Source organism: Bison bison, unplaced genomic scaffold (genome assembly GCF_000754665.1).
Source record: "Bison bison bison isolate TAMUID 2011002044 unplaced genomic scaffold, Bison_UMD1.0 scf7180017864099, whole genome shotgun sequence".
NCBI classification, from domain to species: domain Eukaryota; kingdom Metazoa; phylum Chordata; class Mammalia; order Artiodactyla; family Bovidae; genus Bison; species Bison bison.
Genome location: NW_011494671.1, coordinates 766,544 through 779,467, shown reverse-complemented (window position 1 = coordinate 779,467; position 12,924 = coordinate 766,544). Strand labels below are relative to the sequence as shown.

Sequence of the window (12,924 nt, the reverse complement as noted above, 5' to 3'; positions counted from 1 at the left end):
AGGCTTTTTAGTTTCTGTTCACTTTCTGCCATAAGGGTGGTGTCATCTGCATATCTGAAGTTATTGATATTTCTCCCAGGAATCTTGATTCCAGCTTGTGCTTCTTCCAACCCAGCGTTTCTCATGATGTACTCTGCATATAAGTTAAATAAGCAGGGTGACCACTGAGGAAGGCTTTCTTATCTCTTCTTGCTATTCTTTGGAACTCTGCATTCAGATGGGAGTTGGTGATGGACAGAGAGGCCTGGCGTGCTGCGATTCATGGGGTCGCAAAGAGTTGGACATGACTGAGTGACTGAACTGAACTGAACTGAACTGAAGCAGGATGATAATATACAGCCTTGACCTACTCCTTTTTCTATTTGGAACCAGTCTGTTGTTCCATGTCCAGTTCTAACTCTTGCTTCCTGACCTGCATATAGGTTTCTTAAGAGGCAGGTCAGGTGGTCTGGTATTCCCATCTCTTTCAGAATTTTCCACAGTTTATTGTGATCCACCCAGTCAAAGGCTTTGGCATAGTCAATAAAGCAGAAATAGATGTTTCTCTGGAACTCTCTTGCTTTTTCGATGATCCAGTGGATGTTGGCAATTTGATCTCTGGTTCCTCTGCCTTTTCTAAAACCAGCTTGGACATCTGGAAGTTCACGGTTCGGTATTGCTAAAGCCTGGCTTGGAGAATTTTGAGCATTACTTTACTAGCATGTGAGATGAGTGCAATTGTGCGGTAGTTTGAGCATTCTTTGGAATTGCCTTTCTTTGGGATTGGAATGAAAACTGATCTTTTCTAGTCCTGTGGCCACTGCTGAGTTTTCCAAATGTGCTCTTTTACCTAGGCAAGTTTAAATTACTCTGGATTTCATGAATGTGCTAAATAACTTGCCAAACCTGCTAAGCTGAGATTTACACTGGGTTGCATTTTTCAAAATAAAGTGCTAAGACGCTACACGTTTTTGCCCATGGATTTATACTGTTTCCAAGTGTCTTTCTATTTAATTAGATACAACATCCCCTGGGACTACTGATTCATGCATATGGCCAATGACCTAATCAAAAATCATAAAGGTGGGATATTAGCATACATGAAAACATCAAGAACACAGAATCCTGTCTTCCACCCTAACCTATGTTGTAAGCAAGTCACTGGACGTTCAGGTGAACCTCAGGCTTTGGGGTCTCAAAGGCTAAAGCTGCCTGCATCATCCAAGTCAAGGAATCTCTTAACAGTGAAAAGTCCTGGAATTGTGTTTTGAATGAAACGCATGTAAACCTTGAATCTCAGGGAAGAAAGGACACCTTGAATTTCCAGAGGTTGCTCTGTGTTTCCAGTTTATTGGGTTTGGTATAAAAAGAAAAAGAAAAAAAGAAAAGACAGGCTGCTGGGTACAGCGTCTTTAATTCATGCTCACAGACTATAGTCTTTAGTAAGAGGCTGTAATTTAGCTTCAATCTTGGGTAAAAAAAAGCTATATAAATGCATAATCATGACTAATATTTGAGAGACCACTGACAAAAATTTGTGCCACATATTAGGTTGAAGAGAGAATGGGGGTTGAATATTTCATTTCCATCCTCTTGCACAAGGTCATATGTAAATGATCTTTTAATACTAAACACAGGCATTCTTTTGCCCTCATGAAAATAAGCTTAAAGAATGACTTTATTTTAAAATCAAAATTAATTCTGCCATGACACTTTTACGGTAACTACTCTCACAAACTAGATATTTGCTTTGTTTACTTTTTATGACCAAGACATCAAATAAATATGACTATAACATATCATCAAACCTAGTCAAATTCAGTTCTGTTCCATATGTATGAGGAAATCCTTGTAGGATACATATGGAAATTCAGCCGATTTTTAGGGAAATGGGAAGAGGTGTAAAATAAAATTACAAATGAGCCTTCAGAGGTGCTCAGGGTGCAAGAGGTACCAGAAACTGTCCCTGCCCTTGGGCACACTGCTCTGTCCACCTTGTGTGGTCTGAGCACAGGATGCCAGGCAAGAGCCCCACTCATCGGAATATCCAGCACTGGTGAAGGGCACTTGGCACACATTTCTGGCCAGTGAATAAAGGACAATTCAGACCCAAACTGACGAAATGCAAAAAAGATCCAAGAAGTCATTTCTGAACATAGTCGCACAGTCATGTCTAACTCTTTGTGATCCCATGGACTGTTGCCTGCCAGACTCCTCTGTCCATGGAATTCTCCAGGCAAGAGTACTGGAGTGAGTTGCCATTTCCTTCTCCAGGGGCTATTCCTGACCCAGAGATTGAACCTGGGCCTCTTGCATTGCAGGCAGATTCTTTACCAACTGCTACTAGGAAAGCCCACTTCTGAACAAGTGAGCTGCTAATCTCATGTGTAACTGAGCTGTTGTTGAAGAAAAGACTTCCATCTTTTACTTTCCTACATTAGTGGAGAAATCACAGACCTCACTGATAAACGTGCTCCATCTCCTTTCAATACACCAAACTGAGTCAGTGGATTTGAACTGTATTTCTAGTTTCTGGCACCGTTTTCATGGTGTGCCTGCCAAAAGAAGGCACTCGAAGGCATAGATAAGGCTGGGGTATCACTAGCACGTGAGCACTTACACAACTACGTCTTTTCTTCGTAACAAACATCATCTACTTATGCTTCTAATTGCCATGCTAGGTAGGGATCAAAGCAAACTCAGCTTCAGGGATCAAAATGAATTTAATTTTTAACATTGATTGTCTAGAGAATGACTTTTTTGAGTCTCATAATCTCTCCCAGTCATCTGGCCTAGAAGGGAAAACATTCTGTAGACCAAGAGCATCAAAAACAACGTGCTGGTTTACAAATGTGATGCTACAAAACTATCAGAATAACAAGTGGCTCCCTTAGTTGGAGCCCTCAGAGCATCTTAGGTTTGACTGCTTTATTCTGACAAACAACCCCACGTGCTCCTCTGCACTTGGCATTGTGGACTCCGTGCGACAGCTTACTCCTCTACCAGGGACACTGAGTAACTTCCTTACATCCACACTCTTCCATGTTCTCCCTGCTTCCAGAAGCTGCCTACATCAGGGGTTCCCGCCTGTAAATTTCCAGTCTGTGGCTGCTCCCACTTTCCAGCTTCTAGGCTCAGCAGCGCAGAGGTTGTGTGCCCTCTGGCTCACAGCTGACAGGCACTCACGATCACTGTTCAGCACTGTAGCATGGACCCAGGACTTCAGAGACAACCGGGAAGGTCGCCAAGATGGCATCATCATCCCTTCTAAGTGATATGTCCGGTTTTCTGGAAGAGGACCCTCCCTTTACCACTAATAAATGGGTGCTTGAAACCAGAATCACTGCTGGCCAGGCTGTAATCTCAGCTCTAAAGGAGCTTCAACTTGGACAGCCTGACCATCAGGACTCTCACTGTTGGAGCCCAGCCAAGCTGCACAGTTTTCTTTATTATCAGTAGAAATGCTCTACAGCAGTCAAACCGTTTTCCACCGAAGGGAGAGAAGTCAGTGCCCTGTGCTCAACACCCAGATCTGCCAATACGCAGCTCAGAAAGGGGAGAAACTCTTTGGACCCATGTTTTACCTCTTGCCAGTGGAATAGCAACAGCGGAGGGTGTGTCAAGATTAAATTATGGAAGTATGCGAGCTTCCCAAAGCGAAAGCGTCAAGGAAAGAAATTAGTTTCAAACTGATAATATGACTTTTTGCTTCCATAAAGAAAGACAATATAAAACAGCAAACGGCTCATATACTTTGCTGAAAGTTCTTTCTAGGTAATATATATTTACAGAACTATAGAACGGGGAAGTTTAACTTTATGTAATAACCAGAAGCACAGAAAATTTCAGAGCTGTAAAATTCCCTGTGCACATTCATCGATAGAACAATGAATCATTATTTTGATACTTTGTTCTTTACTCTCATACCAAAGTTGGATGTATGACTTTCAAAAATGAAGAAGTAGGAGAAATCCTAGGGATACTACATAGGGATAAATACTGTTGAGGCGCAACAACAAACTCCCAAAGAACTGAGAAAGAGAACTGGGAAAGTTTAAAGGAATGAGATGCATTCTTACCAGGAAAAAAAAAAAAGAAAAAAAAGAGTTGAACAAATTGGCAAGGTGTGGACTGGGTAAACCATGGAGCCACAGCACAGCTAAATCACGTAATTACAACTTGCATTTACTCTGAAATTGCCTGTTGGTTTCACTTTGTTGGGAGAATCTCAGTGAACCTTGACCTCAACCCACAAATCTCATGAAGTCTTCCAACATATTGCAATGCAGCCCTTTACTTCTGATCCACGCTTCCCTTGGACGGCACTTTGCAGGTTTCCGCCTACACTACACCATTTCAATCTCACAGAAATGTCTGCAGTAGTACAAAGGACATCTACAATTTGCAGAAGGCTCACAGACTTGGAAAGGTGAGACAGCTTTCACCCTAGAACACGGAAGCTGACTCCTAGCTCAGCACTCTTTCCAACGCACTCACCCTCTCCTTCAGAAACTATCAAAGGACATTTAATGAGCCCACTAGGAGCTTAAAGATTCTCTTTGGCAACAAAGGCAGATAGATCCCCTCAAACAAAATATCTGCTTCTTTTACATTATGCACTTTGTCAAAGAGACCTTATAGCCTGAGGGATTGAAGTAATCACCGATATTTTCATCATTTTAATGTCTGTTATGCTAATAGCCTGCTAATAGCTAAAAGACTCTTTCCAAATTATCCAACAAGGTGACAGGGATAATTGGTGCTCATTCACTCGAATCACAAACTCCTTCTGTTGCATAAAAAAATCAAACGCTTCCAATAGGGAGATAACCACACAGTGTAACTGACTGTAAAGGTAAGGGCAGTGTCACATCTGAAATAGGTAGGCACTTGATGAAATATTAATTCACTTTTCTTTAATTTATAGATAGAAACAGAGAGACCCTGAGACTACAGTAAAAGAGATCCAGAAACCTACTTGACCAAGCCCTCTGAATAAGGTCTTTGAATTGACAAGGTACGTGTCTATTACACAGGAAGTGAGGCTGGCTCGTACTAAGTCATCAGCTTCCTGTGTTTCGTTCTCACCAGACATGGGGTGGAGTGTGTCTTCACCCACTGCACCCCAGACCAAACACAGCATTCAACATAAAACAGGGCCAGTGGGAATTTGCTGTATGATGCAGGGAGCTCAAATCTGGTGCTCTGGGACAAATTAGAGGGATGGGATGAGGTGGGAGGTGGGAGGGAGGTTCAAAAGGGAGATGACTTTTGAACCTGATTCATGCTGATGTAAGGCAGAAACCAACACAATATTATAAAGTAATTACCTTCCAATTAAAAATAAATACATTTTTTAAAATATTAAAAAAAAAAGGGGGGCCAAAAAGTTCTTCATGAAGCCAACCATTTCCTTTTTTTTTCCCTCCTGAGAAAGCTTCCTGAGGAAAAGCATTCTATTCCAAAGTTCAACAGAAGACTCAATAGCTACATAACACCTGGTTTCTGACACATAAATTTCCCTGAGAGACTGTATTCACTGGCTGTTCATCACCACTGCCCAGCGTCACTGGACAACGATCAGGACAAAATATAAACTGGAAGTATTTTATTTATTTTTGGCCGCACTGTGGCATTCAGGATCTTAGTCTCTCAATCAGGGCTCAAACCCATGTCCCCTGCATTGGAAGTGTGGAGTCTTAACCAATGGGCCACCAGGGAGGTCCCGGAAGTACTACAGAATGCCACAAGATGAAAAGGAGCCCAAGAATGCAAAGGTTATGTCTGTTCTTTCCATGTTTAATAGCCCTGGACAAGCTGGTTCAGAGTGACGGAATGAATGACTAGTACATAACCTACCTTATATTCGTTCTATAATCTAGTGTTCTTACTCCTAGGAGGGAGAAGATAATCTAAACGTTGTATCAGAGGACGCAGAGGACACGGAATAGTGACTGCGCTTCAGCTTACTGTGAGAACCTTAAGTTTCATACTTTTTTTTTAACAGTTCACATTACAATTCATTATTGTAATGAATATTCTATATTCATTATAGTCACATTCTCATAGACTCATCAGAGTCTATGAGACAATATCAGGTAGAACTGGTTTTACTTATCCAAACAAATACAAGGAACCCTAATCTAAACCCTCGCTCTAATCCAGATTTCAACTCACCACCTATCTATCTATCTATCATCTCTTTCTGTCTCCCTATCTACCTATAGTCGATGTTTCTACCTTCTATTATTCATCTATTTATACCTACCTATCAATTGCTAACCTGACAAAATTGAGTTTTCTTCTCCATTTCTATTTCTATGCCCCACTCTGTGTACTTCCGGGAGTTGAATGGTCAAGGTCCTGGCGGCTATGGCTTCAATTGTACAGAATGATCAGAGAACAAGAATTTAGATTCGTGACAACATGAGATAATTCCCACTGTTTTGCATTATATAGAAAAATACGTCTTGCACAGTATGTCAATGAAGTATGAAAAATCACACAAAACAGATGCACCACAGCATGGAATTTCATTTCCATTTTTATTGGACATATTTACTAAATCACTCACATTGTATCACAACTCATGCATAATTCTGATGAGCTGTTATTTCCTTTATATCAGCCTTTTAAGTTGATGTACCTTCCTTAAAGTGACATTGATAGAATGTCAGTCACCTCTGAAGGCTAGGGACTGAGGCCATGCCCTGCCTTTCAGAAAACCAAGAAATGCTTAATTAAGCGTCTTAGAAACTCTTCTTCATTTTTGCCACAGAGACTGTCTGCTTGGGAAAAGCCCTCACTCCCTTGCAAACCTCATTTCCATTTGAAGAGCACTAGTCCCTAACTGCTCCTGGCCACTCATTCCCAATCGCTATGAAGCCTCTCCCAGATCCAGTCGCAGCAGGAGATCAGCTAATAAGCATTCCCAGAGGGAACCTTTCTGCTCCATGCCTGCTGGAACTCCACAAGGAAAATAAAAATTGGGCTCTGCCTTCCTTTCAAGCCTGGGGACAGCTGAGTTATCATCACCCCGAGGCTTGAGAAAAGGACTTCAAAATGTGGGATGCCTTTTGATTCCACATAAATACTTTCCCAACTAAAGACTTCATTTAATCCAGCAGCTTCTGAGTCATAAGCAAATACCTTCTGACCTACAGACGACTAGGAGCGAGTCTATTAAATGACAGGCCTCTCCCACTCCTGACAGAAGCAGATGGGCTCCGGGGAGAATTTCTTCTCCTTGATATTGTGCAGGGCAAAAAAAAAAAAAAAAAGCTGACAAATGGCAAAAATTAACTGAAGCATTTTTCACTCTATTATTCATGATGTTTATAAAGGCTGAAATATCTTGCAACTCATGAACTTGGCCATTTTAGTAGTCCTTATGGCTCTTACACTAAAGACAACTTAAAAGGAAAAATTACACACACATCCATTTAAATTAATATTTTCATTTGGCCATTTCACTGACAAGTAAGAGCCGATTTGTGAAAGATGGCGCCTTTTTCCACACCACAAATCAAAAGAGTAGTTTTACCTAAAGGGCCATCTTTATATACTTTGCTGCAGGAATAAAGGTACTAAGTGATATTTCATTTAAGAGGTTTGTACTTTATCAACAAGGATCTACTGTACAGCACAAGGAACTCTACTCTGTAGAGATCTGTAATAACCTAAACGGGAAAAGAATCTGGATATATGTATATGGATAACTGAATCACTTAGCTGTGCACTTGAAACTTAACACAACATTGTATTTAATACATCAACTATGATCCAATATAAAATAAAAACTAAATTTAAAAAAGGTTTGCACTTTAATTTTCAAAATGAGTGAAGTGTTGCTCATTTCTCCTTCTATACCCTCCTCCACAGTGTCATTAATAAAATCTAATAGCACAGAAGGCTGATGGTGCTCAGCTGTGCTGTGCTTACTTGCTTACTTACAGGTGCGTCTGACTCTTTGCAACCCCATGGACTGTAACCTGCCAGGCTCCTGTCCTGGGGATTCTCCAGGCAAGTATACTGGAGTCGGCTGCCATGCCCTCCTCCAGGGGATCTTTTCAACACAGGGATCGAACTCAGGTCTCCCACATTGCGTGCAGATTCTTTACCCTCTGAGCCACCAGGGAAGCCCGGACTTGCTTAGGGTGGGGATGAAATGTAAGACATTTCATATTCAGCATGCATGTGTACATGCTCAGTCACTTTAGTCATGTCTGACTCTTTGTGAGCCTATGGACAGTAGCCTGCCAGGTTCCCGTCTATGGAATTCTCCAGGCAAGAATACTGGAGTGTGCCGCCATGCCCTTTTCCAGGGGATCTTCCCAACCCAGGGATCGAACTGTATCTTATGTGTTCCCTGCATTTCAGGTGGATTCTTTACCACTACTGCCACCTGGGAAGCCCTCATACTCAGCAAGAGAGTCTAAAGCAAAGGGTTGTCACTTCAAGGATAATTTCCAGTGACGTAAGGCTGCCAGATCATGATGAGTCCTTTTATCAGGGTGTCCAGGGAGCTGCTGGCACAGAACATGAATCCAAAACTAACAACAATGTAGATCTGCAAATTTACGGATTCAAATTCACAGAAAATTGGAGGGCTGAACCGCAAGCATCTTAAATGATACATGCTAGGCTTAAAAGCTTCCTGACTTGTGGAAATGTGGATGATAGGTGGACCACTTCTGGAGAGTCACTACCAGGTAAACAGCTTATTCTCATCCTGGCTAAGGTTAAAAATATAGAAGATAGCTATTTCAGATTAATCAGGAGAAAAATTTGTATCTTCAGGGAATAACATTAAGGAGATTCTGAGGAGACAAAAGCAAAATCTCTAAATATCTTGAACAGTTTCAGTAAGAGAATTTACATTTAAAACAAAGAAAGAATTATGTGCAGACCAAAGCAGATAACAAGTCCTTGGATAGAAAAATAGCAGGCAGAACTTTTAAGTGGTAGCTTTTGTTTATTTGCTTTAGCTGAAAAACAATTTGGTATTACTTAAGAAATTCTACTTTTCTAAATCATATGTTTTAAATACCAAATATAATGATAACTCTAACATTTTTATTAACGATATCTCTTGAAAGCTTAAAAAAAATGTCTTACTGAGTAACATCAGACCAAAACTAAAAATAGGAGAAAAATGTTTTGCTTTTTTTTAATTTGGGGAGAACATGGTAACAGTTATATCAAATTTAACAGAAGTAATCAACCTTGAAGACAGCACAAAATTTGATTCTCACCACAAAATTTATAAATCTATACCTCCAGTCAATGAAGAAAAAAATCTTACCATGTGGTAAAATTTCTAATAAGTGGCTTATAATTTACTTATAATAAATAAAATCTATTAAAAAACTTTCACTTATAAATATTTTAGCTTCAAAGATTAAAGGATTTGCTTTCTGTTATGTCCAAGTCTTGTTTTTAGGAAAGTAATTTTTGTATCTGATTTCCTTGTACTCATACCCCTAGGAGTGATTCACAGGATTATTGGGGAGTAAATGAATTTAATGGGACAGAATCTGGCAAGGCAACAAGAAATAACTTTGTTATTTCCTGTGACATGTGGCTGCTACTCTCAAAAATTTCAGCTCATTAACTTTTACTCTATAACCTTACTAGGCAGATATAGGAAATCAGACCATAGAAAGTTAAGCAGGGAGCAAAAGGTAAGATAACCAACAGAAACACAGTTTTGTAAAATTCTGTACATTAACCAGAGAGGAAGGTGGTTTACCACTGGTGTATTTTCTAAAAAAAGATCATGGTTTAGAGCTGGTGTATCCCCAGGTAGCTCAGTGGTAAAGAATCAGCCTCCCAATGAAGGGGACTCGAGTTCGGTTCCTGGGGTGGGAAGACCCCCTGGGGTAGGAAATGGCAACCCACTTCAGTATTCCTGCCTGGAAAACTCCATGAGGTAGGCTACACTCCAGGGGGTCACAGAGTCAGACATGACGGAGCATACAGGCACACACACCATCCAATCAATATGGCAGCCACAAGCCAGATGTGGCTAACACAGTCTTAGTTCATTTATTAAAATAAAAACTCCATTTTCGCAGCTGCGTTAGCCACATTTCAAGCTACCCATGTGGCTAGTGGCTACTGTTTAGACAGTACAGATGTAGAACATGTCCTCAGAGAAAGTGCTATTCGATGGTGCTGATTTGGAGGTTGGGAGAAAGGAAATGGACAGAGTACAGAGAGGGACCTCGGTTACCACAGAAACAAGATCAGGGAGTGGACAAAGTCATTCTGCTATCTTTGAGTAAGAATTTCTTTTACAGCATGAAAAAATTCAAATGACTATCCTAAAGGTTTAGTCTTTTGTGTGTTTGTTTCTCACTAAATGTGTGGGGTTTTGACTATGCCAGAGGTGCAGATTGCTTTACATATTATCACCTTCTTTAACTTTCATCAACAGTAAGAAGCAGGCAATATAATAATCCCACCTTACAGACATTAAGTGAGGCTTAGAGAGAGCAAGACCCTGATGCTGGGAAAGACTGAGGGCAGGAGGAGAAGGGCACAACAGAGGATGAGATATTTGGAGGGCATCACTGACTTGATGGACATGAGTTTGAGTAAATTCCAAGAGATAGTGAAGGATAAGGAAGCCTGGCATGCGTGCTGCAATCCATGGGGTTGCAAAGAGTCAGACACGATTGAGGGACTGAAAATAAGAACTGGCAGGTGACAAAGTCACATAGCTAGTGCCTGGCCTGGATTTCAAGCACGCCGATCCCTCCTAAGCCAGAGCTCTGGGGGGGCCAGTAGGACCTCCACTTGAGATGGAGGCAGAGAAAGGATGCTCCAGATGCCACTATTCATACTACCTACCGTACAGGCGGGCCACAGCCAGGTGGGTGGCTTGTTCCTTCTCCTTTTGGCCTAATACCCCTCTGATGTTGAGCCTGAGAACTTTCTATTTACAATGCCACAGTATCCTTTTCTAATTCCACTCTTGTTCCTATTCCTCACACCCATCCATCTCTGAGCTTGCCAAGTCCAGTCACTTCTTCTATGTTTCCCATGATAGCTTATGAGAAAGCCCTGAACCAGTTCAACCAGAATGGAGTGGTCACCAAACAGTGTATCTGATTTCCCAGTATTCCATCACACATGCAAGTAAATATTCTGAACCCAATGGCTTCAGTGTACCAAAGGAGAGCTTAGAAAATGAGAGTGTATCATTTATTATATACTAATGATTTTTTAATAGATCTTTTAAGTTGTGCTAATGATGGATGTCCGAACAACTTCGGTGGAAGATGCATATGATCTTGTATTCTGAGGGTCTTACAGGACAGCACCTGCCGTAGAGGCCAAGGAGGAGTGCTCATGCACGAGAGCCTTACCTCCGAGGCGAGCCGTCATCATGGGGCTGGATGATGACCACCTTCACAGTCACCGAGGTCCGGAGAAGGTCGATCATCTGCTCATGGGTCAGCGTGGCCACGGCCACCTTGCAGATCTCCACGAGGCGGCTACCCTGGCGAAGGCCGGCCTTCCACGCAAAACCGAAAGGTTCCACGTCTGCCACAATTCCCTCGAAGTTCACGTGGAAGCCCAGCTGGCCCAGCCCGTTCCTCCTCAGGGTCATTTCCACCGTCTCGCAGCCTCTGGTCACGATCTAAGGGGGAAGGGGACGATGAGAGGCAGGGCTACGGGAGGCACCAAGGCCCTGCCCTCCAGCTACCCCAGTGACAAGAAAACAAGGCAGGGACACCGTTCAACCCAAACTTTATCGTAATTATCCTTGGCATCCGCCGCAGAGAAAATAACACAAGTAAAATGATGGTTTCATTCTTCAAAGCCAAATCGGATACAGGTGTCCTGCTTTTTCCTAGAAGCCAATGATCCAGAGCCTGAGAGCTTAAGATGGGCTCTAAAAACTTTCCCCTCCCCTTGCTATGTCACCTGACTTGGTGCTCAAGCATCTAAATTCCATTGTTTCAAAGAGACTGAAGCAACTGAAAAAACATGAAGCCTGTCACCCATCAAAGCAATAAAGCCCACTAGGCAATTATTATTATTATTATTATTATTATTGGCCCAATTGTGCAGCTTGCAGGATCCTACTTCTCAACCAAGGGTCGAACCCAGGACCCCAGCAGTCATAGCACCAAGTCCTAACCACTAGATGCCAGGAAATTCCCTATTAGACAATGTAATTCAACTTATAAAACGGCCCAGTGGTGCATCAGCTATGAAAAACAGTATGGCAGTTCCTCAAAAATATAAAATAGAATTACCATGTGACTCAGCAATTCTACTTCTGGGTATATACCCAAAAGAATTGAAAGTAGGGTCTCAAAGAGGTATGTTTACACACATGTTCTTAGCAGTGTTATTTACAATAATCAAAATGTGGAAGTAACTCAAGTGCCTATGGATGGAAGAATGGATACACAAAGTGTGGCATATACAAACAATGAAAGAAAAATGGCCCCATGCCTTTCCAAGCTAACACTTAGTGACCTGCCCCCGAGGATGGGCAGCAGCAGGAAGTCCAAAGGTTAAGAAACCGGAAGTGTCCTCTGTAGCAACCTGTGGACATCCTATTCTAAATCCTGGGACCCCTCTCCTGGGACTGCCTGCCCGCGCTTGCCTGGGTGGTGAGGACCATCCAGATCAAACGTGGGCCAGCCAGCCAGCCTCCTCACTGTCTCCAGACGAGGGCAGCATGCAGAAAGGCCCTCCTGCAGGAAGCATCTCACTAGGTACACTAAAGCACCAGCACTTCGTTAGCGCCACCCTCAGAAGTTCCTACTGAGAATAGCCCACGTGAACGGGAAGAGAAACACGGGGTCACTGAAGATATAATTTGATGACATATTGTCATTGTTGTTTAGCTGCTAAGTCGTGTTGGACTATTTGCGACCCCACAGACTGTAGCCCGCCAGGCTCCTTTGTCCGTAGGACTTCCCA

General features: G+C 42.1%; 1 protein-coding gene across 1 annotated transcript in view; it reads right to left on the bottom strand.

Moving 5' to 3' along the window:
- Positions 1-12,924, bottom strand: part of SIPA1L2 (signal-induced proliferation-associated 1 like 2) — a 182,007-nt gene that overhangs the window by 52,612 nt on the left and 116,471 nt on the right. Inside the window, exon 9 of the mRNA XM_010838598.1 lies at positions 11,352-11,626. Coding sequence (XP_010836900.1) covers positions 11,352-11,626 — 275 coding nt within the window. The remainder of the gene's footprint in view (positions 1-11,351; positions 11,627-12,924) is intronic.